The sequence below is a fragment of the Argentina anserina genome, chromosome 2 (genome assembly GCF_933775445.1).
Source record: "Argentina anserina chromosome 2, drPotAnse1.1, whole genome shotgun sequence".
NCBI lineage: Eukaryota > Viridiplantae > Streptophyta > Magnoliopsida > Rosales > Rosaceae > Argentina > Argentina anserina.
The window spans coordinates 28726693-28754187 of NC_065873.1; the positions used below are offsets into that span (position 1 = coordinate 28726693).

Below are 27495 nucleotides of genomic sequence, written 5' to 3' on the forward strand. Positions count from 1 at the left end.
GTCGGGGAAGAATGTACAGAAAGTACCAGGGTGATTTACATGAAATATATTGAAAATAACAAAAAGATGTGCCTACATGTTAAAAATCTACAAAAATCAGCAAGAATAATCAAGTTATAAGTAGATTTTCAGATGTGATAACGTCAATTAAAGAATAAATTGTGAGTTGTGACCATGCCAATTAGAGAATTAGATGCTTTATCAATTACAGGATCTATTCACAGTTTAATTGAATAGAAGACCAATTTATCATACAACATCAGCTAAAATAAAGACAAGAATAAGAAACACTGGTTTTATAATCAATTTGTCAGGTGTATGATAAAAACCTGCAAACAACTTTCGTATAAATGCTCAAATAAGAAATCAAATCAGCTGATGCAAAACATCATTGTTGCCATGTGCAATTGGTAATTTAGATAACACCTTAGTGACACGACCTCCTTTTCCTTCTTGTTCCTTTACCCCTACCGGTCATTACTTAGTAAAGAGCAATTCATATTAGTGTAAACAAGTACCCTATACCTGTTCAGAACTTCAGTTGTTCAAAATTATGATTTATCAAAGCAAGATTATCGATTGTGAGAAAGAAAGAAAAAACGACAAAAAAATGGCAAAAACCTGCAGGTTAATCCGTGGCACAGCCAATCCTTATATGCTGTAAACACGCAAGGACCTTTAAGCCATCTTGTCTTTGACTAGGTTAAGGGCTTCAGGCCTATCCAGTCTTCTTGGAACAGAGTCCATTATTAAATATTTTCAAAAGAAGTTCTTCAAAGTTCAAACCCCTTCTTAATCCTCTTTGGGCCAACAATTTGATTATAAGAACTCTTCTCTCTCTGGGAGTTAAAGTGAAATAAACCTTACTGGGCTGCAATATAGACTGGTCAAGCCAACCTAAACGATGACTTTAAGGTCATATTCCGGACATTAGGAGAAAGTATTAACCAAAATCTAATAAGAGATACAGTGCACATAGTTTTAAAAGATTTTTAAGTGCAGGCAATAAGAACACTGTTGGCATCAACCTTATGACAAATGAACTTAAATTTCTTAGCCCATCGTTACCCACTAGTTACTAAATTTACCTGGCAGATTGGAGCTGCTAAGATTAGTGAGACTCAAAACTGTAAATTTAGGAAAAACAAGTGCATGTTTCAAATGATTCAAGATTATAATGTATTGACTAGAAAATAAAGCTTCAACTTTAAAGATTATAGAGCGATCATTAAGCTGCTTTTAGCAAGAGCACGAAGGAACCTGGTGAGTGATTTTTTGGCACCCACTACCGCTTTATCAATCTTTTCCTCATTTTCCTCAGAATTGCTTGAGCGTTCCAGAGCTGAATGTACTTCTCGGACAAGTTTCCGCAATTCCTGTTATGTGAGGCTGATAAATAAACACACAAGATACAGAATGTAATACTTCATGTTCCAAGGGGAACATTTGGGTGAGGCTTACTAGCAAGGGATCAAAGTACACAACGCAAACTAGTGAAGCAAGTGCATGCCAATTTCCCTCATGTCGGGACTTGGTGGAATATTAAAAATGTTACTCAACCACACCGCTCACTATTTTAAGGTAGGAATAAATAAAAACAAACAAGAAGGTGGTGTGGCTGTAAATGGAACTGCAAAACCTTTTCAATGACAATTACCGCTAGAAAAAAAAGGTACAGAATGAAATTGCATAACCACAACCTCCCCAATACCACAGAAACACCAAAGACATGCACACAACTTTTCACCTGAGTTTATTATAAGTAATAACAATGATAAGATTTCAACAATGACAAACTTGTAGAGATGCATTCTACTCACCTGACGGTCAAACTCAACATCAGAAATCGAATAAACTTCATTGGTGATTTCAGCGTCCTTATTTATCATACCCTCAACCCATCTTGTTGCTACATCAACGTGAGAACCCTGCAACCAAGCATCAAGACTGAAGTAATAAGATGAACCGTGTCTGGAAACCACTTAGTCAGTAGAGTTTCAACCAAACTACATTTAGCATACCTGTTCTTCCTCATTCTCATATTCTTCAGCTTCTTCTTCTTCTTCCTCATCGTCAACGCTCAAAGCCTCTGAACCACATAAATCCTGCAGCTTCTTCTGGTCGCAGTCTTTTGTCGCCCGAATCAAAGCATCCATCAGCTCGGTGTCTGCGTCCCGTAGCAATTTCGCTAAACACAAATTCAAAAAGATAAAAACACACGAAAACGATGGAACTATATTCTGATAAACACAACCACAATTCAGACCCAACTGTTACGAAACACACAACTCTAGCTATGTAAAGCATAAAAGCAACTCATACCAATATAATTGAACTGCCTCCGCTTTCCTTCTCGCACATCATTCCCAAATCGCTGCGGCAATAACACAAACATATTAGCTACAACCATGAAATAACTAACCAAAATTCATTCGCACAGTAAAATATTAAACTAACCAAAAAAATATATCAATTTACAATAGTGGCACCTTCACTAACATAACAGCATCCAATACATCTTCGTCCAGAGACGCCACTCTACCATTTCCCAAAACCAAACTCATCAACATACAAAACCAAAATACACACTAATATACCAAAATTTAACAAACAAATTAACAGAGACGATTGAAATTACTAACCCTACCTGATAATCAATTTGAGCTGAGGCGTAGAGAAGGACGCGAGGTCCATAGCCCAACGGACAGCGCGCCGAGCGTCGCGCTTCAACGCGTTCCGGCTTTTATACGTAACCGACTCCGAATCGGAGCCGCTGCTGCTGCCGTCGAGATCCGACGTCGCCGGAGGAGCGTCGCGCGGCCGGAGTCCGCGGACTAACTTATGGACGCCGCGAGTGGCTAGGTAGATTACCGGAGACGAAGAGCGGCGGGAATTAGGGCTTGTGCTCAGTGGTAGTGAGGTTGAGACGAAGAGATGATTCAGTGCGACGCAGGAGCAGCAGTTGTGCTGCATCGCCGGACATTGCCTTACCAGTAGCCTCCCCAGTTGAGCCATCTCACTCTCTCTCTCTCTCTCTCAGTCTCGCCTTTATAACAATCTATTCACTTGTTGCCACTTATTGGGCTTCTATTCAGCAGCCCATAGTTATTTTATGTTTCACCTTAAAGCCCATATGTTTATTAGCTGATTATGTAAACCAGGCCCATTACATGAGTGTGGATATTGGAATCACCGGCGGAGCCCATTTAATTAATCCCGTTAATTGTTTTTCCGGTGGATATCAACAATAGAGTTCAAATTTCAAATTCTTAACTAAAATTTACTGTAAAAGAGGTGGAAATTAGAAACTCAAGTATAGAAAGAATTAAGATTATCTTAATTGATAATCACAGATCTTACACCACAAAATTAGGGGAGGTGTAATTTCCCATATAAAATTTCAGGCTGTAAAAATGGCGCCTGTAACTCAGATTTGAGATCTGGAGCTTTTGACTACATTGTACTATGTACACGTACGCGCCAAAACAAGCTGGCGTTCCTAATAATCCAGCCACGATTGATTAACTAGCTTTGTTATTAGCCAACACTTCTAGTTAACTTCTAGGGTTTCAATTAGCTACCAGCACTGGTCGGTTTCCCATCTCCTTCCCGACGAAGAAGACATTGAGAACGAAGAGCTCATAGTCACCGGCCGCCGGAAAAGCATCCTGCGGTCGTAGTCGGCGCGCTTTTGCGCGTCGGAGAGAGTGGCGTAGGCCTCGTAGACCTTCATGAACTCGTCGGAGGAGGTTTGACCGTTAGCTGCAGTGACGTCAGGGTGGACGACTCTGGCCAATCTGCGGTAAGCAGTCTTGATTTCCTGAGACGTGGCGCCCGTGTGGACTCCGAGGACTTCGTAGAGGGAGGGATTTGATGCAATGTGGATGCGGGGCCTGTCGACTGTTGAAGCGCATGAGGCGGAGATGCTCAACGGACGGAACTTGACGGACGACGGAGAGATTGGAGCGGTGGTGAGGAGTGTTTGGCCGGAGAAGAGAGAGGAGGAGGCCGTGAATGATGAAGAGGAAATGGACATCATTGCGTGGAGATTGAGTTTGAGGTTTGTAGGGTTAATATTGGTGGATGGAGAATTCTGAGGAAATGGGAGTGGGGGCTTTGTGATTTATAGAAAAGGGAATTTGGAGTGGCCTTGTTTAACCATGGTTGGGTTAAACGAAAACTAGAGGCTTATCCATTCCAAATGTACAAGCTGACTCAGCCATACGTGGACGAGGGCACATGACTAACCATCAAGCCGGACATTATAGATCAGTTTGTTTGTTTCTCACTTGGGTTGTATGATTTTAATTTTCTCTGAGCTAGTTCCGTTGGATCAACCAGATGGAAGAAAAGGACGTGGAGGTTGTTTAATAATTGAACCTGTTTATTTCTCAATCTTTGTTAGACGTTAAGTCGTTAAGCGGATGCAATCGATTTGATGTATCCACAAAGCATAATTTTTAACATTTTGTGTTGGAACATTGAGTTAGATTAGAAATTTAGAAAATTGTTAATATGATCGAAAACACATTGCCTTGATGGTCATCCAATTTCTTAATGTTAGGATGTTTGGGATGTTTATGGAACTGGGTTTCAAGAAGAGCTAATATGACAGCTCATTTTGTGGCCAAGCTCACCTATAGGAGTGAGGGTTTTCTTTATTGAACCAATTTACCTCATCTTTCTTTTGTTTCGGTTATGACTCGTGACTCTTCTCATGTAGCTCTAGTGGAGTAGCAACAATGCATTAACTGAGTAATTTGTTTGTTTTTAGCTCTGTTGGATTTCTTGTGTCTATTTCTCTGGGTTTAGTTGGAATAATCCTTCATTTTCCCATTTTTCAATTAATTATTATAATAAATCCAGGAAGATCCTTCATTTTCTCATTTTCAGTTAATTATTATAATATGTCTATTTCTGTGTTTTCTTTTTTGCCTTTGCCCCCTATGAAGTAATTCAGTTAAAAAAAAAGTATCACAAACAGTGTTAAGGGGACAAAGTTTGTTGTTTGTTTCTGAAATTTCCGCTTTGGTAATTTGACTATAAGCACTAATTATTATATGAGCTACGCTAGTTTCCGGTGGATTCTGGAAGGAAAAGACAGAAAAGGACGTGGAGGTTAATTAAGTAATTGAATAAACAATTGAGGGGATTCGCTGTTAAGAGGTGTGTAAGGGCCAGGGCAAACACGTAAACAACGGGCGACCGACGCGGGTGGCATGTGGATTAGAACCGATGTGCCGCGCGCGGGATTAGCAAGCAAATACTATCGGCTAATCATGGATTGGATTAAGGTCTGAAAACCGCGCGGCCAGCCACATACACGCGCTTATTAGTAGGACCGTACAACCGGCGGGGTAATATTACGATTTCCATCGCCATTTTGGTTTCGGATGCATAGGAATATGGATAAGATGAACCTCGATCAAGGAGAAGGAGGTGGACTGGACTGGTCTAGTGCGACCTGGAAGTTCCGGTCCCGCCCTCTTTACTACTTGTTAGGGTCCATCTGTCTGCTTAGCTTGTTTGTTTTCATGGATTTCAACTCCAAATAAGATGATTCTAGAGCATGTCGATGAAAACAAATCTCGTGATTTTTTTTTGTCTGAGGTAAATATCACGATCTGTATGTAAAAGTTGGTTTTTCTTTATACCGACATTCCAAGGAGTTGAGACAGTAGAGACGACTACATTTCTCGATTTTATGTCGCCTATAATATCCAGCTAGAATTCTCCTCGATCATGGGTGTGGACAGTGTGGTTCTAATCGATCGATAACACTAATGACCATAAAAGTTATTAGTATACATGCGATGGTTGATTAACCTTTGAATATAAGTTATTTCTCATAGCTATTGATCGAACGTGTCATTCATTAGTAAAGTAAAACATAAGTAACTCACTTTATTCACCTTCAAACGTCGATTATATCATACCATGCATAAACTATAACGAAGATTACATAACCCTAATTACGTTTTGCGTCGTGGAAATTTTAAAAAAAAAGAAACATTCTCTTGCGCTTCTGACTTGGATATTATTGTATTCCATATTATAAATAGAAGACTACGAATGCATGCATCTGAGGTCCAATTGGGAGCTGCATTGTCGACAAGTGTTTCATTAAGAACGACCGTAGTAAGCATGTAAAGATGTCCACGCGTCGAGTCGTCATACAATGGGCGGTGGAAATAGTGATGGTAACCTGACAGTCACCCACTGTTTTGGGTTTTTTTTTTTTGGAAAGCTGAATCTGGCAATTTGAGGTTGCATCTCATGAATGAGGGATCCATGAACGGCGCGCAGGTCCCCACGTGAGCCCAACCCGACCCGACATTTCTCTTGATCTTCAAAAACAATATGCTTGGTTTGGCGCTCCTATCTATTCCTCTGTTTTAGTTTTCTTTCTTCGTTCAAATTCGTGGTTTTCTGACTTTTCTCTCTGGTTTACGGTTCACTGTGCGTCTGTGGCCTTCTGGCTGCTTCGAATTTAGAGTAGAATTGGGCGGTTCTGGAGAGTAGTTGAGATCTCAGAGCAGTGCAGTCAATTATATGTTTTAGAGTTACAGACTCTTCGACTATTTTCTACCTCTGTTCTTAAAGAGAAGTAAATTTGCCGACAATGTTCTTGTAACTATCTTTATAAATTCATGACATTTGTATTTTCTTAAAACGGTGAACACAACATAAATAATAGCCGGTAAATTTATTTCCGTGTCTCAGCGAATTATAATACTAATGCATCCTATTAATTCTAGCTACCTTGAATCCAGCACCTCCTCATATTGGGAAAATATGTTTAACTTGGTTTGTAGTCTTGCGTAGACCTCTTAGCAGGCGGCCTCTTTATTCCCAAACAGGAGGAATCCAAGGGCACTTAACAAGATGAATCCACCAATGGATTCTTTTATTGGTGGGGGACTGATATTTTTATAGTAAAGTACGTAACTGTAACACTATTTTTATAGTGGAGTACGTGTAAAGAAATGCCAACTGTAAATCTGTGTGTGTAATCTGGGTGCGGCCGTGCGGGGTTGTTTTTAACTTTTTTATTTGGAAGAGCACTTGAGAGTTGAGGCTAACTTGAGCCAGAAGCTTGCCTACGCAGAAGACCCAACTACAAAAGCTCGTCGGCCTGGCCCAACAGACAGTCAATTTCTTCAATAGGGAGTTCAACGTTTGTTTCAAGTCATTCAATAATGGATTTCTCTCTGCTGAGGAAAAAGAAAAATGAGACTCAATGATCTGCTAACTGGGATACAAAACAGCACTAGAACCGGCTCGCTTCTTGTTCAGGCTAGTAAACTTGGAAAGCTTATTATGTTCTTATACTTCATATACATATGGTTTTTAACATTTGCATTAATTGGAGTCGGGGTTAGAGTATGTTACTATGATATGTCGTGTTTCTAAGTTCATCAGAGGGAGGGGAAAACTTTTTCCTTAAACATTTAAGTTGTTGACGGCAGAATCCGCCTAAGCATTCCCCCTGACATCTCTTCCCAACTCTTCGAGTAGTTGCAGCCAATCTCTTAGCTACTAGTCTTTCTTCCAGTGCTAGTGCCCATCTTTCCCATAAGGAGGACAAGATCAACACTTGGCACCGGATCGAGCATATTCTCCAGAAGGTTCTCAGTGTCACCGGATGGCGATCGAGGTACCATTGCCTACAGATTATATTGAACACTTTACAGATGCTTGAAACCGCCGGCTTTGTTTCTGTAGAGATATGGTAATTGGGGATTACTAGCCAGTTACGCCTCTATATGGTAGTTTTTGAACAAACTAGAGGTTGCATATAAGAAGAAAACGTAACTCCAGTCTCAACCTTAAGTGGTAAGATCGATTGATCTTCACCTTTTAAATTTAATGGGCAGACTCAACGCCGTGTAACTCGTTCAACACGAGAGCCAAGTCTAAGTTGCACTGCCAGTACGTGACTGATGATAAGGACTGTTATTAAGGAGATAGCAAAAGCCAAGAACGCATTGCGTACCACATCGGAAAATAGGTAGACGCACGGGTCGAAGTCAAGATATAAAATGGGAAAGCTAGGAGTTTCCGAGGCATGATCCTTCAGGCAGAAACGGGATATGATGAGTGGTCAATATCGCATTTTGCGAGATGGATGTTCGCCCACGCCTGGTTACGACAATTGGGCATCCTCATATTAACCATCTGATCCCAACTCTTTAATTCAGTTTCAAATTTTTCATCTTCTTGCTTCTTGTTTGTCCTATAAACCAAAGTGATCAACATGTTTGGAACCAAGATAAAACTCGCTGGTTTTATAATAAGCTTGCATAAAACCTGAATTACAAACCCGCTGATTCAGAAGATAACATACAGCAGCATGTAGAATCTGTGTGGAGAAAGTTCACAGTTTATGACGAAGAGAATCCGGGAAAATAATGAAATAACTCCAGAGGTTCAATTGAACTACCAAAAAATTTCAGCACAAACTTGCCTGAGCGGGTTTCAGCTCAGGAGGGTAATTCGGCAACTTCCAAATGGGGATGCCACCAGTAACAAGCTAATTCCCAATTCTTGTATAAAATATAGGTACGACCATATATGGGGCTGTATATACACAATAAACCAATAGCTCACCTGAAAATATATATACAGGAATAGTGATCTGGAAACTTGACATGGTTGTGGGGGAAAATGGGCGTTTGAAAGAAACTATATTGAACCTAGCCTAACCCATCAATGATGTCCAAGGAATTAGCCCTTAGCTGATCCAAGTTTCCCCTTTTATTTAATTCTCTCGGCGGGGAGCTTCCAGTGCTCTTGCTCAAAGCCCAAGCTTTGGTTCCTCTCTTCTTGGACATGGCAAATTCCTGACTCTTACTAATTCCTGGAACCCTCTTCATCCTCCCGATAACGTCTTCCAGCAAATTTCGATCTTCTTCTGAAATTTGTATTCTTTTGGTCTTATTCGTACTGTAATCTATGGAATCCATACGCTGCATCTTGGAGTGCAAGTCCAGTCCCTTACGAGTTGGAGACCGTATAGGCAAGGGCTTCAAACCATGATCACAATGTCTTACAAGGTTGATTAGCTGGTGAAGCCACGTCACCAATTCAAGGATGTAAGCATCTGTCTTTTGCTTATCTGCGTGATAGAGTGTCTGGAGGCGGACCAAGTTGGTTTCTGATGCTGAATTTTTCCCAAACTCAGTACTGTGAAATGGAAGAGCTAAAATCAGAATTATTTACATTAAATAATAAAATCATGTAAACTGATATAAAATATTGTATCTTGTCCTCATAAATGATTAACAGGGATACAGAGGCTTGACTCACCCAGAGTTTGCCCATTCTCCCACCCACCCAAAACCTTGATGAGCTCTGTCACGGGAAAGAAAAAAGATATTAATTAATGTGAGATAAATATATTAACTAACCAAGAGGATGAGGACAAGCCCAATGAAATCAATCAAGAGCAGCTTCAAATTACTTGTTAGTATTTGAGGCAACAGGAACAAGCCAGTGGAGAGTCTTTTCCATTTCAGCTTTGACCTGAGAAACCGTAAGCTGAAGGAAACATAATAAGAGAATAATCAGATAAAGAAGAGATGATCTTATCCGAAAATAAAACTAAAGGAATGAGATGCTGAGATGCTGTAGGCAAATGTACATTTGCATGTACAAATCATTTAACAGGGAACAAACCAATGTCTGCTGTATGCATTGTAATACCTCTTCCTTGGCATCAAGAGTTTGCAATCGAGATCGTAAAGCTTTTTTAACACTGTCAGGTAACCCATGATATAAATTGTCCCTTGTGTTTGGGGGAAGAGAGGTAGGTCGAGAAGCCTATTCATATACAAAAAAAATTCAATTTTGTAAGTTTGCACAAACTATAGGAGAAAGAAAAACATAAGATTAGCCACAACAAAATAAAGGAACTTACAATATTATCTATCTGGTTTATCATATTGGCATAGTGTAATGCAAGACCAGCTGTGCCTAGTCTTTGAGGATTTTTGCCCTTCTCCCCTTTCGCATGTGTTAAACCTGTCAAGTGACTAGTAATGAGCAACTAACAATAATTGAATACTCCAAGCAGCAACCAAAGACAATGTCTGGATTCAGTGGATTGTGTAACCCGTAGGGCCATCAATGAAGTCTACCCATATTTTTTCACTTCCAGTGAATATCAGTGTCAGATGTTGCACGTACCATTATCACCAAATGCTTCTGAGATTGCTTGATGTATATAAGCAACAATATCTACAAGTTTCTCCACAATCTGCAAAGAGCAAAATAATTCTGAGTGAAAGTAAATCCTGAATTTTTGATATGCCCATTTGAAGGCAAGTACTGAGTACTGACAGATTTTTTGTTCTTGTTGTGAAAGCGGTAGCAATTGATAGATCAATGCCTACCCCTGACAAAGACTTTTCCATCAGAGCTATCTCTTAGAGAAGTTTCAAAAATGGTTCACAACAGTACCTCATCCAAATTTTTGGCCCAGAGAGATTTCTTTTTCAAGGCCCTCACAAGCTTTCTTTGTTGTTTTAATTCACTTTGTAACATTGTCAGACTTTCTCCTACAATTACAAAGATAACACCAAGTTAATAATGTGCTGACTTCATGATACTTGTAGGTGTCGAGCAGAAATATATCATTCACCGACATTAAGAGAAAGTGTTAAAGAAAATAAAAATTGAAGTGATCAACCAAACAATGCACGTTGTCAGGTAAACAGGAAAGTTAAAGATCACTAACACAATTGAATGTAAACAATTTTGACGGGGAACATAGGAAAAGTGGATAAGCAAAGCTTGATTGATTGTCAAGCATGATGTAATATGAAAGAGTGAGAAAGACACATTAGATTGTGGCGGGACAAACCATACCAACAATTATGTAGAAAAGTTGAAAAGAAAAGCTGTTAAGAAAAGGCACATCTCTGTAGTAGCGCATTGCATGAATATGGAAAAAGAGGGGACAAAAGAAAACAAACAAACCATAATAACCAGAAAATTGCTTAGGGAATTTTGAATCTACATGCAACACTACAAAAGAAGTTTGGAAAAGAAAATTCCAGAGCCTAACCTCTAAGAGGGAGATGCAAGGCCTTAGCTTCCTCGAGTTTTCTCCTGTAATCTTGTTCAAATCTATCCAAAGAATTTAACTCATGGTATAATTCCTACAAACATTGAAAATGTTAGATTCCCTCAGCTGAATTTTACAGTATGATAAGAATGTGATACTTTGATAAATATAACTTACAGAAGTATGTTGGGCAATAGTGGTCAGTTCCTGCATTGTCATTTCTGCTTCTGATCTTAACATTTCGTGACTTGGATCATCAGAATCTAATCTGAAATTCAATTTTCATAAACCATATATCACAATTAGCATAGATTCTTACATCCATTCTAGTGACTCTACCAAAGTCTCAAAATCGACCCCCACCTTGTGAAATATCGACTCAGGTTATGCCATTGTGGGTCTTTACACAGGTCGCCAAACCTAATTACTTCGCGCGAGAATAGATCAAGTTCTTCCCTGCATATCCCCAAGAAGCAACAGTTTACACCTACTAAAATGTGACACATTACTACAAAGAACAAACACGTTCACACTATTATCTCTCAGGCAAGTAAGACCTTTTGTCCGCGGAAGCAATACTTAGCAACTCCCTCATATTCTTGGACACCAAGTTTTGCACACCTAGAGAATGCATAACCTCTCCCTTGAGGAACTGTATATTCTTCTCCGAAAGCGATTGCAACAAGTTTGCGCCCTTGGCGATCGTATTGGCCACTTCAAACGATAGTATAGATATTCTACAGCCTCTAGAACCACCTGTAAGAAATCCACTATTGGTCTGCAAATTCGACACGCTGCTGCCTAGTGTATCCAAAACCCCTACTGCCTTCTCCAGCCCTGCAATTCCAGCTCTCCCTATAAACGAATTCCGCTGCGAAATCTACAAACAACACACAAAAATAAATCACACCAAAAATAATGCCGCACCAAACACATCCACAATTCAACAAAAAAGTAAAAAGATCAATAATCCAATCCAGGTAGTCAAATTTGACTTTTGACTATATAATTACCTTGGGAGCTCCAGTCCTGGCCGGAGTTGACGGCTTCAGCTCGCTAGAGAAAGACGATCGGAGCTCGCCGGAGTCGTACTTGTGCGGCGTACGGAGGGCGTCGATTTCATCGGAGTATGAAAAATTTTCTTTCATGCTAGTCGCGCCTTTCTTGAGCTTACCGGAAAACCCCAAATTCTTAGTATTCTCATCACTAAACCCGGCCGAGCAAACCGCCCCCATCGTCCTCTCTCTCCTCTAACAACTAATTCAGTTCAAACAGCTCAGAAATTCAGCTAAATTTCACGGAATTCGAACCGGAATAAAATAAAATAAAACCACGATTTCATTTCAGCAAGTGCAAATTATAAAGCATTACCTTATATATGAGAGACCAAGTGGATTGAGATTCTTGCACGAAAAAGTGGGAGGGGATTGAGCTGAGGAGGATTATGAGGACAAAGTCGATTGAGAGAGAGAGAAGGAGAAGGAGAGAATGTAGGGGAAGAAAAATGGGTATGAGTTTGACTGGAAATACAAAAATGATATAGAGAGAGAGAGGAATTTTCTTTAGGACTGATTTGGTTTGGTATGGAAAGAAAAATACGAGCAAATGACGCGTTTTTTACATAACGATGAAGAATAAAACGGAAATCTCGTGGGATTTTTTTTACTCTGTACAGGCAGATTAATTTGCGTACGGATTCCAAATTGGAGCAATGATTTTCGGAAAGTTTTTTCGGTTAAAAAAAATTAGAGTGATGGATTTGTGTGAAATGATGATAGCCCGGGAGGGAAGAAAGGAATGTCAAGCCCCCCCCCCGCTAACCATGTCTGAATCTTTTGGGGTGACTAAGTCAATGAGGCCATTTTCCGGTGGTGAATTGACGGTGTTGTCCTTTGGGGACATTTCTCTCTATGGGTTGGAGGGATTTACTCTGTTACCCTTTTGGAGTTTTGGATTAGTAGCGAATCAACAAGAAAAGCTTTGTCTCTAAATATTTGTGATTAGTCAATGGTATGGACTATGGAGTTTGAATAGGGGTGGGGGATGGGATGTTTGTGTGATTATAAAATGACAAGGATTGTGTTTTGTTTTTGATAAGTATTGACAAGGATTGTATATATAAGGTTATAAGTATGAACCAAAGACTTGGACTATGGATTCTCTTTTGTTTTTTTTTTTTTGCTAGAAATTGACATGTTGCTTGATGTGTTTAGTGCTACTTAGCAGACATTTTGTCACTTTTCTATTGGAGAGGGACATTTGCCATATTGAAGATGGCTTTTAGAAATTTTCAACATTGATGTGTTTTTAATACAAGATTCAAGTATTTGTAATCTTTTTGTAGATTCACGAAATTTGGTATTTCTTGTTCAAGTTCATCTAGAATCTGCAGTCTTTATTATAATTTTGAAGATCAATGTTAGTTAATTTGTCCGATAACTGTTTAAACCAAAAGGACAACAAATTTTGCTCATTGTTGACTTCCTTTGTTGAACCTACGTGTGGAAATGTACAGAATCTGTTATATATGTTCCACCAGTACTTAAACACTCCCCTTAGAAGACAACGTTTCTATCCCTCATCATTAAGGAGGAAAGTTCAAACTTAAGATCTCATGATGTGCTTTATCGGAAATTCCATGTCATGATGTGCTTCTATTAGTAGAAGGGTATAATTGTCAGATTAAAATTGGACTGCGACTGCGACTGCAATGTTGAATTGAAACAGTCAGAGAAGCAAACATTAGAGAGGCCGTGAGATTGAGTGAGGTCTTGGCATTGTACACGTGGCGTACTTTCACTGGCTAGGCAGTACTAATCAAGTGTTTTGCGTTGACTTTTATCGGTATTCAGGCGTGGAGATACGCAGATACATTAGATAAAATATTATTCATAAATACACATTTACACATTTCCCTACCTTTGCATTTAATACATTCAAAAGTCAAAACTGCTGCAAATATGAACATGTTAGGTTTTGAATCTGCTCATTCGATTCGTTGGTTTCCTTCATTGATTTTAAAACGTTTTTGAAATTTTAAGGATCACCAAATTTACTAAAATATTGCAAAGATGGTCACGACATGTAAAATGATAGAAAAGTTAAGCAAATTATGAGAGTAATCAACTAATATTTCAAAATACGCAAATAGTCACCATATGACAAAAGGTATTATCGTTTAAGGCAGTAAGCTATCTCCAACAAATAGTGCAATTCTTGTAGCACTTGGGTACACTAAACTAGTATTATTCATATATTGTCTTTAAAAGTAGTGTGCTACAATGTAGCAATATAATCATGAGCCAAGCTTTGGCCATGATTATGACGGACATTCATTGATCCCCACTATTTTGATACGTGCATGTGTACTATATTTTGTGTGCTACACGCGATCAACTTTTGTGTCACTTATAGGTAACACTAATTTAGTACTACTAGCACATAAATGTGGCATGCGTAGAATGCACTAATGGGAACTAGGAAGTAATCAAGTAATAATCTACGATGCACGGAAGCTTTACCAGAGGTCCGATTCCCGCTTCGAAATCAAAATCGGAAGCGTGGTTCTGAAAAAGAAGATTTTGGAAGCGTCGTGGAAGCGCAAGCTTCTGGATCAGAAGCGTCGTTGAAGTGCGAGAATTGTTGGGTTTTTATAGTTTTCTTCTCTCTTTTCCGACTCTAATATAAATTTCTTTTAAAATCTTCATATTCTAAGGACTCGATAATTCATGAAGATAAATCAAAATCTATAATTGAATGAAAACCAATAAAACATACGGTTGAAGCCTCGTTCAAGTAAGTTGAATTAGATTCAAGGATTTATTTGAGCTTTTAGTTTTGTGTGAGACAATAAAGACATATAAGATTATAGATGAGTTTGATTTGAAGCAAGATACTGATTGAAACTAGATAAGTGAAAAATCAATGTTGTAGATTTTGGGGTTAGACTAGGATGAAGCTTAGAGAGAGAGCGCAAAATCATTCAACTTTAAGGCGCGTCGCTCATTGCAAAATGTATATACATATATTTTTGATTCCACATACTTTGTCAGTGTGATTGGAGAGATCGTCATGTATATGATGGATTAACTGAAATGTGATGCGCATCATTTGTAGTTAGCTACACTACTAGTATCATGTTAGTTATTGAAGTGTTTGTGTTGTTTATTCTAAGCCATTACAAAATATTTATTGAGCTCATTTTCTATTATATTGTTATTCTATAATGTTTTAGTAATTAATTTGTTGTTTTATATAATATATTTTTAGATATAAATATATATTATTTTATTATGACGCTTTCAAAACGTATCCGCTTAAAAAAAAATTCAAAAAAATTGTTTTTACACTTCCAAATGCTTCGCTTACACCTACCTGCACCTGATTCCATGTAGCTTAGGTAGTAATATATTGATGGTTATAGAATCGATCAATTTGGATTATCATATATTGGGCTCATAGAATAGCATCTTAGTAGGCAGGAGAATTGATTGACCATCCATCCTGGTTCTCACTCCACGAACCACAATCTCTAGGATCCTTGAGAACATCAACTCCTTCCATTTCTATTCATAAGTCCAAGCTTTGTTCGTGTATCCAGCAACAACGCTCGATTATATACTTATTCCGGAAGTCAGATCTCGACCGTCGGGGTCCGGTGACGACATGTACTTGAAAACCGGCAAAACAAGGAGAAGAGGTACAAATATTGTGGCTCCAGTTGGCAATACTGATTTGGACCGAGCAGTTAGCCCAAATGGCCTCCGGGCCCAATGGAGAAAACAACAGTGGTGATTCAGTTGGTTTGATTTGGTCCCTGTCTGGAGTTGCTTAGACAAAACACAAAGAAAGAAGAGATACGTCCAATGATTGAGCCAAAAAAGGTATATGATGAGAAATCTAAATTAAATTTTAACATTTTTTTTTCCTAATCATGACATCAGTGCTATACTACCATGTAATATATGCTCAGTCCACGGTTTGCTTTGATCATTGTTACCTCAAAAGGCAACATCAGAAAGCTAATAAGCCGGCCGGCCTCACAGCTGCTCCCAGCCCTACCAGTCTCCACACCAGCCGGCTCTCGTCTTCTGTTTCCGTTGCTCTGAGAAATCTTCATCTCCATTTCAGTCAAATATCTACCACCTCCATTTCAGAGGCTAACTTCTTCAATAAGGTAGTACCATTTCCCTTAGTCTTGGTCTTCTGTTTTTTTAACTTGGTTTTCACACTTCAGTTTGGTTCTTAGTTTGCTGCACGTTCTTGATGTTGAGATAATCATAAGTTATGTTAGATCCTAGTGTTGCAGAAATTTATGAAGGCTAGGACCAAGATGCATTCATTTTTGCATATGAACTTAGAGGAGTCTGGAGTATGTTATATACGGTTTCATGTATGAATCTGCAGATGTTTGACATGTATCATGATCAAATAGTTATTAAGATAATTATGTGTAGAAAGAAAAATAGATGGTATTAACTATTAATTTGGTTGACGCTTTCTTGTAATCTTGTATGTTTACAAAGCCTTATGCATGGTTTCGGAGAAACCGAGTTGCAGATCACAGAATTTAAGGTTTCGTATAGTTCATCAAGACTAAGCTAGTACCTGAATAAGAGTATCTATCTTGTTGCAGATTGCTTGATTTTCTGAGCAGAGAAAGGACAAGCCCTTTGGAATTGGAAGTTTGCAATGATGTGGTGCTGACCTGGATGTTAACTTCACTGAGAAGTTACTAATTTGATCTGGTCTTCATATGTTTGAAGATGGCGAAGAACTTCAGATTTTTGTTGGACCAGAAGGACATTGTCAAAGTACTAATTACCACGGTAGATGGTTTTATCCGGGATCAGCTGTTCAATAAAGAGCAGAGAAGCCAGCACAGGGAACAATGTGCTGAAAGATTGGCAGCTGAAGATGGATCATGTGGTAAAGAAACCGAGGTTCGGTACTCTGATCAAGCAGTGCTAGCAAATCTGGATTGGGGCATTGAGGCTCTTGAAGAAGCAATCAATACTTCAAATATGGAAACTAAGCTTGCAAGACTAGACCATGCTGAAAAAATGCTGCAAGTTTGTGCCATGTTGAATTCTGATCAGAAAACTGCTGGAGTTCCTAACTTTTACCTCTCAGCTTGGGCACACCTCAACTTAGCATATCTATGGAAATTGAGGAACAACATTCAAAACTCAGTTCTCCATGTCATTGAGATGTTTACAGTTGATCCTTTTTTCTCTCGTATAGATTTTGCTCCTGAACTGTGGAAACTTCTGTTTCTTCCACACATGAGTTCAATTATAGGGTGGTATTCGGAGCAGAGACACCGGCTTGTGATGGAAGTCATTCCTGATTCTCATGAACTGTCTTTTACAGCTGATCTTGATCAATTTTTCAATGAGTCTTTAATCTATTCAATGAGGCCGGATCAGATAGAGAAATTGCAACAGCTGGAGCAGCTATATGGTGAGTCATTGGATGAGAATACAAGGCTTTATGCCAAGTACTTCAAGGATTGCATGACATCTGATTCAACTTCCAGCAAGAAAGTGATGCCAATGATGCCAATTGCTGAGCCACCAATGACTCCATTGCATGAGGTCAGCCGCTCGATTCCCGATTTTGTCAAGTTTGGTCCTATCTTGCCCAAGAGTGCTGGCTTTTCTCCCATCCTCAAGTCTAAAGATGGCACGAGAGACGTAAACAGGTATGTACTCAAGTATTTCCACCCTTCTGCAAGATAAGTCTATGTCTTGGATCATGTAGTGCTCTAATAACTGTTTAACTTTTGGACATTTGGTTCAAGCAGAACGAGTCTAACTTCTGAATCATCAAAAAATTGGGAGCCTGCCAGATGGGATCCTCAGGTAAGGCTTTAAAGTTGTTTATCACAAATCAAGGAGAATTCATGCATTCTTAATAAAGAAAGCATATAAATTAATGTTTTCTAAACTTTTGTATAAATAATGCTATAATGTTGTGCACTATGCCAGGAATGTATCCCTGAGGAGAATGAAGATGAGTCCGATTATGAGCCAAATGATCCTAATATGGCTTCTGATCATGAGAAAGAGGAAACTGAAAGAAAAGTACAGTCATCTGTACTCAGAAGTCGAGTCCACAGTCCAACAATATTTTCTCCTCTAATTTCTCCTAAATCTTCTCCAAAAGTTTCAACTCCAAAATCAGACACATCTGCTTCTACACTGCGTTTACTGTCTGTTAGAGTCACAGATTCTGTTGCCACCTCTTTGCCTGCATCTCCAGGCATGAGCAATGATTACAGCATCAGCTCAGCAGACTCTGATGTTGAAGTGATAGTATGGTTCAAACTTTACATATACTAAGTCTAACATGTCACTCATCATTCACTATTGTTTCATTGCTGGAAATGCTGAATTCTTTTGTTTATGAATTTTTTTTATGTGATTAGGAAACTACCAAAGGTTCCAGAAAAGCCTACAGTCGAACATCAAGCATGAACAATGAGCTTGTGAAAATGTCGAAAAATAGGTAAGAAGCCTCATTTGTGTATAACTCTTACCAGAATGTAGATTCATTAAGACTGATACTGATTCCCTTGCTGTACTACATTTTGTGTAAATGTGCAGTCCACCAAATGAAAGCGATGAAGGAGACCAGAGCTGTGTTTCACTTCCATATTCTGAGAGAATGAAGTCTAAATCAAGACCACCTAAGGATTTTGTTTGTCCTATCACTGGACAGATATTTACTGATCCGGTTACTCTTGAGACAGGTCAGACATATGAAAGAAAAGCAATCCAAGAATGGCTGAAACGAGGTAATACAACATGCCCCATTACGCGACAACCCATCTCTACAATGGTTCAGTTGCCTAAAACAAACTATGTTTTGAAAAGACTGATCACATCTTGGAAAGAACAGCACCCTGAACTTGCTCAAGAATGTGCATACTATGAAACACCAAGAAACTCATTCAAGCCCTCTTCCGTGAAAGAAATCCCTTCTGATACCACAACTCCACAAAGAACATGTGACTTCATGGGACATAGGAATACCGATGGTTATATCAGCCAAAGGAGCAAAAGATTCATGCAGGCAGCTGTTTCTACATCACCAACCAGTGTGATATCTCAGGCTGCAATTGAGACCATTATCAATGGCTTGAAGCCTCATGTTGCATGTTTATGTACTTCAGAAAAATTACTAGAATGTGAAACAGCAGTGTTAGAAATAGCCAGATTATGGAAGGACTCAAAAGGTGATCCTGCAATCCAGACATTCTTATCTGAACTGACAACTGTAAACGGGTTCATCGAAATACTTTCGGCTTCTCTGAATAGGGAAGTCTTGAGAACATCTATATACATCCTCTCCGAGCTAATATATGCTGATGAAAGTGTTGGAGAAACACTTACCAGTGTAGACTCTGACCTTGATTGCTTGGCAGCTCTTTTAAAGAATGGTCTGGCTGAGCCTGCTGTTCTTATTTATCAGTTGAGGCCGGTGTTTGCTCAGATTTCTGCTCATGATCTTATACCTTCCCTTGTACAGCTAATTCAGAGAAAAAAGGAGGAATCAGATGATCTTCAATTAGTAATGGACCCTAAAGACGCTGCATTAGCTATTCTAGAGCAAGTCCTGGTGGGAGGAGATGAAAACAGCAGATCTATCAATGCTTTGAGTGTTATCTCGGCAAATGGTATACCTGTTCTAGTCCAGTATTTAGACAGGCCAGAAGGAAGAAGGTCCATTGTTTCTATTCTATTATGCTGCATGCAAGCAGAAAAGTCTTGCAGGAACTTGATAGCAAATAGAATTGAGCCGTCTCCTGTTCTTGAACTATTTCACGCTGGAACTGATGGAGTGAGAGGCATCTGTGTAGAGTTTCTCTCAGAATTGGTACAGTTGAACAGGTATATCTAGTTATATATTTATTTGAACAGGTTTAGACATATATGATTTAGTGAGTCATTTACTGATTATTTTCTTCCTCAAATGCCTATATATGGTTAGGAGAACATTATGCAATCAAATATTGCAGATGATAAAAGATGAAGGAGAGTTCAGTACAATGCATACCTTTCTCGTGTATCTTCAAATGGCTCCAATGGAGCAGCAACCTGCAGTTGCTACTCTCCTTCTTCAGCTTGATCTCCTGGTTTGCCTTTTTCTTTGCATGAACTACAGATCTACAATTATTATCTCTCAGCTTTCCTGATTACACTAGGAAACTAACTAAAACATACGTTATATTTTGGATGTTTCCAGGTTGAGCCATTTAAGATGAGCATTTATAGGGAAGAATCTATAGAGGGGCTAATTGAGGCACTCCGAAGGAAAGACTTCTCGAAATCTCAAATGATGGCTCTAGATGCCTTGTTATCCCTTAGTGGACGTATAACATCATCCGGGGAATCATACACTGAAGCCTGGTTACTCAAGATTGCAGGGTTTGATCAACCTTACAAAGTTTTAATGAAAGCAGAGCGGCTGAGGAAACATGACAATAATTTGATAGAGACAATGGTGTGCTTTTCCTTCAATATTATGTTTTATAGGTTGTGACCCATTACATTTATCTGTGATTTAAATCCTGGTCTTCTGTGGTTATCTACGTACAGGAGGAAGAAGAGAAAGCGCTAAGTTCTTGGCAGAGAAGGGTTGCTTTTGCACTTTGCAACCATGAGAAGGGATCCATTTTTAAAGTTTTGGAGGAATGCCTCAAGAGTAACTCCATTGAGATGGCAAAATCATGTCTTGTCATAGCTACATGGCTCACACACATGCTACCTGTACTTCCTGACACTGGTGTGAAGATCCTTGCTCGCAAGGCCTTGCTCGAAGAATTCGTAAAAGTACTCCAGTCATCGAATAATTTGGAGGAGAAGATTTTAGCAACCTTGGCTTTGAAAACTTTTGTCAGTGAACCAGGTAATTTGGTGAAAATATGCACGCACACATTATGCAATTCCAACTTGCATGTAAGTGTTTAGAAGTTAACTCCTGCTGCAAAATTGTTCAGCTGCACTTGAAGCACTAGGAGTGTATGCTAAATGCATCTACAAAACTTTGAGAAAGCTCAAGAGGAGTACCGCAGTAGCGAGTGACATAATGAAAGCCTTGATGAACTTGTCATCTGTTGACGTAGTAAGTAAAGTGTTAGAGCATGAATATTAGCTCAGACTAAATTCATTGACAGATTATTGATTTCTCCGATTGTTCTACAATTTAGACACAGTTGTGGAGTTGCGCTGAAGTGGTCGAACTAGATTCATGCTCAAATGGGGAGGTTACATATATTCTTCAACGCAAAGGCCGTGTGTTAAGCAGCCATTCTGATGGAACAATAAAGGTAAACTGTACACATACTTGGAGGAATTCAATTTGAAGTATAAGTAGAGACTAATATCTTGGTTTCAGGTATGGGATATTGGCAAGAAGGCATTACGACTGATTCAAGAAATTCGTGAACACACAAAAGCTGTCACTTGCCTCTATATCTCACCTTCCGGTGATAAACTATACAGTGGTTCGTTAGACAAAACAATCCGGGTATGGACAATGCCATTGTCCAAAATCATATCTATACAGATCAGTTCTTTTCCTATGGAACCGACCCTTCTAAGAAGCTAAGCTTTTCTGATCATTGCAGGTGTGGGCAATCAAAGCCGAAGAAATTCATTGTCTTCAGGTTCATGATGTGAAAGAGGTAGTATACGAGCTGGTGGCCAACGCTAAAGTCGCATGCTTTACTTCTCAAGGCACTGGAGTCAGGGTAATCAGACTAATCACCTGTACATCAGTACATCACTCTGTAATTTATATGCAGTTTCAAGAATCGTGCGAAAACTCGACTAATTACTGTTCTCATCCATGCTTCTGTTTTATGAAAGGTATACGAATGGTCTGGGGTCCAAAAGCATGTGAACTTCAACAAAAATGTAAAGAGCCTAGCCATGACAGGAAACACCCTCTACTGTGGTTGCTCTGGTTACAGCATCCAGGTAATCCACAATCACAAATACAAAACAGAACTCACTTGTGCTTATCAGCTTAACACACAAGGTAACATAACAATGCAGGAGATCGACTTGGGGAGACAAATATCAACCACATTCTACTCCGGCACAAGAAAGCTGCTGGGAAAGCAAATGTTCTATTCCCTCGAGATTCATGACGGCATTCTATATGCTGGCGGTTCATCAGTTGATGCAACAGCAGGGAAGATATTTTCGCTTCCAAACAAGGCGGTGCAAGGGTCATTCTCAACCGGTTTCGATATCCACCACATTGCCATTAACAATGACTTGATCTTTACCGCCACCAAGTGTGGGATCATTGAGGTTTGGTTGAAAGAGAGGTTCACCAGAATTGCTTCCATCAAAACAGCCGGCGGCGCCCGACATGCAAAAATCACATCCTTGGCGGCAGATATGGATGGAGGGTTGCTGTTTGCAGGCTCCTCTGATGGCAGAATCCAGGTGAGAACATCACAATATCAACTTTAATATTTTCAGGTTACTTGTTAGCTTAATGCTTTGCTTGTATTTTCAGGTTTGGGCACTGGATTAGCTGCGCATCATATGTTTACAAAGACTTCAAGAATGGCATAATATCAATCATGATGTGCTTCTGTTGACGCGAACTGCCAAGCCTACATTGTCATACTCTTCCAGCATCCATGTAAAGTTGCATATAAAATCGCTGATATGTATAGTTGGTAAATTCAGTTCAATTGGAATACTTTGTCTGATTAAATGCTGTGTACTTAGTCATCGTTACAATGTAATCACAGTTCAACAGTTCAAACCGGTCTGCACAAGGAGACTAATTCCCAGAAACACTATCGTCGTCAAATAATGAAAGTATGAAATAGCTTGTCCAATCCTGTTGTAAAGGATTTGGATTTTGAAATTGCCGGTAGAAATACAAAGTGAAAGAAAACAGCAGAGGACTGAAACTCGGAAACAAAAAACATGAGCAGAGGCACTCAGAATGAAAAGGACTAATGTTTTTGATATCACCGATACTTAAATCTCATGAATACCACTACAATTTGGATCCTCATTGTGCCTCTTTCAGTGTTATGAAATAAGAAAAAGAAAAGAAACACAAGAGAAAAGCTATGGCGGACAAAGCATTCAGAATGAGTAGGAGGTTATGAAATCCAATCATGACTTAGTCGGACAAATACAATCCTCATTATGCTGCCGCCCACTCAAATCTATGAAACAACAAATATAGTTTGAAAGCTCAACAACAAAAGATGAAACAAACTCAGATTATGTACGCATCATCAGACGCTTGGATCGTTTCAGCGTCGACACACAAAAGCGTCTCAGACGACCGTCGTGAGATGATTAATCCAAACTCATCATCTGAATAACACAACACCAAAACATAAAAGAAACTAAAACCAAAACAGCGAGACTGACAGTGAGAATAGAACGAAGAAGAAGACTGACATTGGCTGAAGAGGCCGATGCTCCAACCAAGTCTTTTTATTAGGGTTTCCACACTTTCCAATTTGCCGAGTTTACCCCTACTATTGGGCCTGGTTTCCCACTACTCATAGCTGGGCTGGATTTACTTTGAGCCTAACTCGACACGGCGTCGTTTGGTCTCTCCCGAAATTCTGATTTCATTTTCCAGAGAGAGAGAGAGAGATCAAAGCTCTCATCAGTCTCTCTCGCTCACGAAGCACGGCCATGACTTCAGAGAGCTCTCCGCCTCTGATTTCAGCTCAGCTCAACCACCTCGCTCTTCACTTTCCTTTTCTCGCGAAGGTAATGCACGCGCTTCAACAACCCTTTCTCTCTCTCTCTCTCTCTCTCTCTCTCTCTCTCTCTCTCTCTGCGCTTCATTTCTAGCTAAACTAGCTGAATTCGAATTGCTAGAAGCTTCGAAACAACCGTACTTAAATTACATCGATGCATAAATGTGTATTTCAATGAGATTAAGCTAAGTGCTATTGATTTGTTTAGCCTAAGCTGAATTTAGTCGTACGGTTTAGGGTTTTGTTTTCGAATTTGAATAAGGATAATCATTTTAAGATGAATTTGGCAATTGCAGATTGAGCCTAAGTGGTCTGGTAGCAAAGACTACAATGGAGTTCATGATCGGTTTACCTTAGTTATTTCTTACTGTCTGGACTTTATCAGATGTGAGTGATTTTTTCTTTGCATTTGTGATTTGATGAATTATTTGTATGTGTCATTTAGTGGCTGAGAGTTTCGGGGGCTTGATGTGTGGCAGGGGATGTTATATTTGATGCTGAGTATCCGATGTCTGCACCGGATTTTATATTCGGACCTGAAAATGAAAGTTTTCAGCAGTTTCTTGTATTGCATGGTGAAGAACCAAAGTCTCCCTTGAGCCGTTTGGGTGATTGGAATGCTAGAGATCCTAAGCAGCTAATGCATGTAGTTCAGGAACTGAGGTTAGGCCTGACTGCTTCTTCTGTAGGTTTTAAGATTTCAGTTATTCTTGGTGTTAACGTTGCTAATTAGTTGCATTTTTCGATTTTTCAAGAGATCAATACATGGCGTACCAGACAAAGCGTGTTGGAGAGGTTCAAGATGATCGCGTGAAGTTTGAAATTAGCACAATTGCTTTTCGGGAGGTAATGTCTGAATTCAATATTGTATTCTTGCAGATTGCGAAAACTTTGAATTTATACTAGGAATTCTACTTTTGTGAGTGTCTAGTTGATTTACAATTTGAATACTTTCATTCTTGCTTTTTATACTAGCAACTTATCAATTGATTCATTTCTATGGAACATTTTGACCGGCTATTCCAGCAGATATTGTATTAACTCTCTTCAACTTTCGTTCAGGGAATCGAGATGTACTTGAGTTCCGGATTTGATAAGGTATTTACATTTGAAACAAGAGCCCGTTTATGTTTTCCTTTTTCTATGAGAAGATCATTGGTGGCTATATGCAGCTTCTGATCGTATGTGTGGTTCCTATGCCTCTGAATTTAGTGTAGCCAGAGGAGGTTAAATTTGCAGTGCCCCTAGTCGATACAAACATAAACAAAATGGTGCCCGGCTGCCCCTGGATATATCCGCAGAAGATATATTTGCAGGTCGATTATACTGTTCTACCTTCCTCTTCCCCTTCATTCCAAATTGTTTTTCTTCCTGCACATCATATCAATAATGTGGTGCCGCAGGTTATATATCCTGTTGAGAAAAAATATGTTTCGACTCCACCAGCTCCTCGTTTAAAACTAGTAGCTACCGGGGACTTGAAGGCTCTATTTTCCATAGATGATATCAAACTTCCAACATGGTTGACGGAGATGTATGTTTGTGTCCTTCCCTGTTGTATTGTTTAATTTTGTGTGTCCTTTCAATTTGTAGGTGATGGTTCATTTAATGGTTTTTTTCTCCCAATAGGTGCATGGCCGAATATCTTCCCCCTCTGGAAGAGACTCTTGAGAAACAGGTCAGCTACACTTCTTAATCCTAGCAAATCCATTTAGGCTATACTTTACAGTTACAACTGTGAAATGTTTCAAAATGTCAGTATTTTTTATCTTGTTTTTAAGGTTTTGGAGGCAATTTCCTTAATTGATGTTAGACGACGCTTTATCGAGGCATTAGCTGTTCTGTTTGGAAGACCAGTGGAAGCCGATCCGGTACGCATCAAAGATCCAACACACATAATTATTCTCTAGTGTTTGATATGCTAAATAGTACCTGCTCATCTTGAAACTACAGATCTTTTGCAGAAGGGCAACGTTTATCACTGCTTCTGGAGTTTTCACGTTCATGGTATGCACAATCTTAACTGCATAATGTTTAAATATATGTTCTTTTAAACCGTAGCCTGTTTTCGGGCCATTGATCAATCCGGACTATCTTATTTCTTACCTGTTTGCCTACTTCTATAAGTCAAGCAAGTTTTATGCAGTTTACTCTAAAGATATCAAATTAGACCTTGTTATATTGTGTTATTTGGTTTTACTTATGTTCTAATATTTATGTTGTCTAAAATTGGTATGCAAAACTTCTCACTGTATATGCTGCATGCTTGCATCCTTCAACTCGTTAGTTTTTCTTCCACAATTATTGATCAAGCTTATGAGGGTTTTGTTTGTATAGGTTCACTTTGCTATCACAACTCAATTTCCAAAGCAACCGCCAGCTATAATGCTTCAGAGTTCCCAGGTAAGGATATTCTCCTCCCAACATGTAGATAATTGAATATCATTGTCAAACCTTATATTATATGTAGTCAGCTTAGTCAGTTTTTGACCAAAAACTAAGGTATATCCACTACCATACATGCTCAGATTGTAGAATTAATATTCTTGGATCTTTCTACTTCATGCATCAAGTGCCTTTGGGTGTGATTATTTTCACCAGCTCTGAGTTGCTAATACTCAGATCGAACCCTTAGAAAGTATTAAATTGCAATGCGACAGATCTGAATAGTTAACTTGCTTGGTATTATTTTTTGCCAAAAATTGAAAACCTGAGCTGGGGAACTCAGAACTGCAAACCCTTACTAATTTTGCATCGGACACATGAAGAACCACCTTTAAGTCCTTAACTAATGAGAATTCCGTACTGTATCTTAATTCAAATATCTTATTTCTTACTCATGATAAAGTTTCTGTTCTATTCTTGTACTGATGTAGCATTGCAACCCTCAAGGTGTGCCAATCAAATCGCAGCCACTGACTGATTATCCTTTTAGTCCAAGATGGGAAGCATCGCTAATGGCTGAACGAATATGGTCAGTTATTTTATTTGTATATTTGTAGCTCTCTTATCACTTTCAAGTCATGTAGTGCTGATACTGGTCAGTGTTTCAGGGACTTTTTGGCCGATGAAGCCTTAATCTTCAAGAAGCACTGCATGGAGCAGCAGTAGACGGCGCGGCTAAGTATATTGACATATTGTCAATGTTTTGTATCGTCACTGGTGCCATACCAATCAAACTGTGTAAAGTTGGCCCCTTTTGAAATCTCATGATTGTTTGATATCAGCATGGATCAAATAGATCATCACTTCTGTTTAGAATTAGGAAATGAAAGTGATTAAAACTGCAGTTTATAATCTTGAACTTGAACTTTGGTAATCTCCAAGATTTGAAGCATCTATTACAATAGCTGCCTAATCTTCCTTTTGAATCTTGGTGCATATGGTGGTCTGATTGTTGTCATCTTGTTTTCCTAGTAATCGGGTATCATACTTTCACTGGCAAATGGCAACAGGTCCCTCCCAGGTCTCTCATGTGAAGCAAATTTGTCAACCACCATATTTTGCCCACCAAAATACCCACCCTCTTTACTAGGGCTGTGCATTTGGATTGGGTCCAAACAGAACCGGTCCGATTGAGCTAAATAAAGTGGGTTAGGTCGGGTTTTAAAAAAAATAAATGTTTTTTATTTAAAACGAACCAATTAAGAAAATTCCGATATGAGTCGGA

The 27495-nt window shown here is 39.1% G+C and overlaps 5 protein-coding genes and 3 non-coding genes across 9 annotated transcripts; 3 read left to right on the forward strand and 5 right to left on the reverse strand.

Moving 5' to 3' along the window:
- Positions 1-1134: 1134 nt before the first annotated feature.
- On the reverse strand, positions 1135-3020 carry LOC126785469 (uncharacterized). Its single transcript, XM_050511168.1, has 6 exons — positions 2648-3020; positions 2490-2538; positions 2323-2374; positions 2022-2188; positions 1821-1928; positions 1135-1376 (listed from the first exon to the last, which is right to left on the reverse strand). The coding sequence occupies exons 1-6, from the start codon at positions 3013-3015 to the stop codon at positions 1215-1217; spliced, it is 906 nt and encodes a 301-aa protein (XP_050367125.1). The 5' UTR covers positions 3016-3020; the 3' UTR covers positions 1135-1214.
- A 294-nt stretch (positions 3021-3314) lies between these two features.
- Positions 3315-4088, reverse strand: LOC126785470 (chaperone protein dnaJ 11, chloroplastic-like). The gene has a single exon (XM_050511169.1). It carries the CDS (start codon positions 4037-4039, stop codon positions 3578-3580), a length of 462 nt encoding a protein of 153 aa, XP_050367126.1. The 5' UTR covers positions 4040-4088; the 3' UTR covers positions 3315-3577.
- A 4000-nt stretch (positions 4089-8088) lies between these two features.
- Positions 8089-8186, forward strand: LOC126785573 (small nucleolar RNA Z279/snoR105/snoR108). Its single transcript, XR_007671103.1, has one exon. It is a non-coding gene; the product is annotated as a small nucleolar RNA Z279/snoR105/snoR108 (small nucleolar RNA).
- Positions 8187-8399: 213 nt separating this feature from the next.
- LOC126782464 (protein PSK SIMULATOR 2) lies at positions 8400-12607 on the reverse strand. Its single transcript, XM_050507716.1, has 13 exons — positions 12440-12607; positions 12082-12325; positions 11626-11948; positions 11432-11524; positions 11246-11336; positions 11069-11162; positions 10462-10559; positions 10189-10258; positions 9920-10023; positions 9706-9822; positions 9464-9540; positions 9310-9354; positions 8400-9186 (listed from the first exon to the last, which is right to left on the reverse strand). The coding sequence occupies exons 2-13, from the start codon at positions 12301-12303 to the stop codon at positions 8697-8699; spliced, it is 1824 nt and encodes a 607-aa protein (XP_050363673.1). The 5' UTR covers positions 12304-12325; positions 12440-12607; the 3' UTR covers positions 8400-8696.
- Positions 12608-16081: 3474 nt separating this feature from the next.
- On the forward strand, positions 16082-22788 carry LOC126782542 (putative E3 ubiquitin-protein ligase LIN-1). 2 transcript variants are annotated; one of them, XM_050507801.1, is made up of 15 exons: positions 16082-16244; positions 16704-17771; positions 17874-17931; positions 18058-18384; positions 18498-18577; positions 18676-19962; positions 20063-20207; positions 20318-20575; positions 20671-20980; positions 21072-21196; positions 21282-21401; positions 21470-21601; positions 21702-21824; positions 21943-22053; positions 22132-22788. In XM_050507801.1, the coding sequence occupies exons 2-15, from the start codon at positions 16834-16836 to the stop codon at positions 22555-22557; spliced, it is 4440 nt and encodes a 1479-aa protein (XP_050363758.1). In that variant the 5' UTR covers positions 16082-16244; positions 16704-16833; the 3' UTR covers positions 22558-22788. The 2 variants fall into 2 exon arrangements, with proteins under 2 accessions (XP_050363758.1, XP_050363759.1); XM_050507802.1 differs by lacking the exon at positions 16082-16244 and having other exon boundaries at positions 16690-17771.
- Positions 22789-23032: 244 nt separating this feature from the next.
- Positions 23033-23126, reverse strand: LOC126785576 (small nucleolar RNA Z162). Its single transcript, XR_007671106.1, has one exon. It is a non-coding gene; the product is annotated as a small nucleolar RNA Z162 (small nucleolar RNA).
- A 214-nt stretch (positions 23127-23340) lies between these two features.
- On the reverse strand, positions 23341-23434 carry LOC126785575 (small nucleolar RNA Z161/Z228). Its single transcript, XR_007671105.1, has one exon. It is a non-coding gene; the product is annotated as a small nucleolar RNA Z161/Z228 (small nucleolar RNA).
- Positions 23435-23690: 256 nt separating this feature from the next.
- LOC126783148 (uncharacterized) lies at positions 23691-27195 on the forward strand. The gene is made up of 13 exons (XM_050508559.1): positions 23691-23835; positions 24122-24212; positions 24305-24488; positions 24581-24671; positions 24888-24923; positions 25043-25141; positions 25229-25359; positions 25455-25503; positions 25607-25696; positions 25779-25832; positions 26163-26228; positions 26702-26799; positions 26879-27195. The coding sequence occupies exons 1-13, from the start codon at positions 23758-23760 to the stop codon at positions 26934-26936; spliced, it is 1125 nt and encodes a 374-aa protein (XP_050364516.1). The 5' UTR covers positions 23691-23757; the 3' UTR covers positions 26937-27195.
- Positions 27196-27495: the final 300 nt, after the last annotated feature.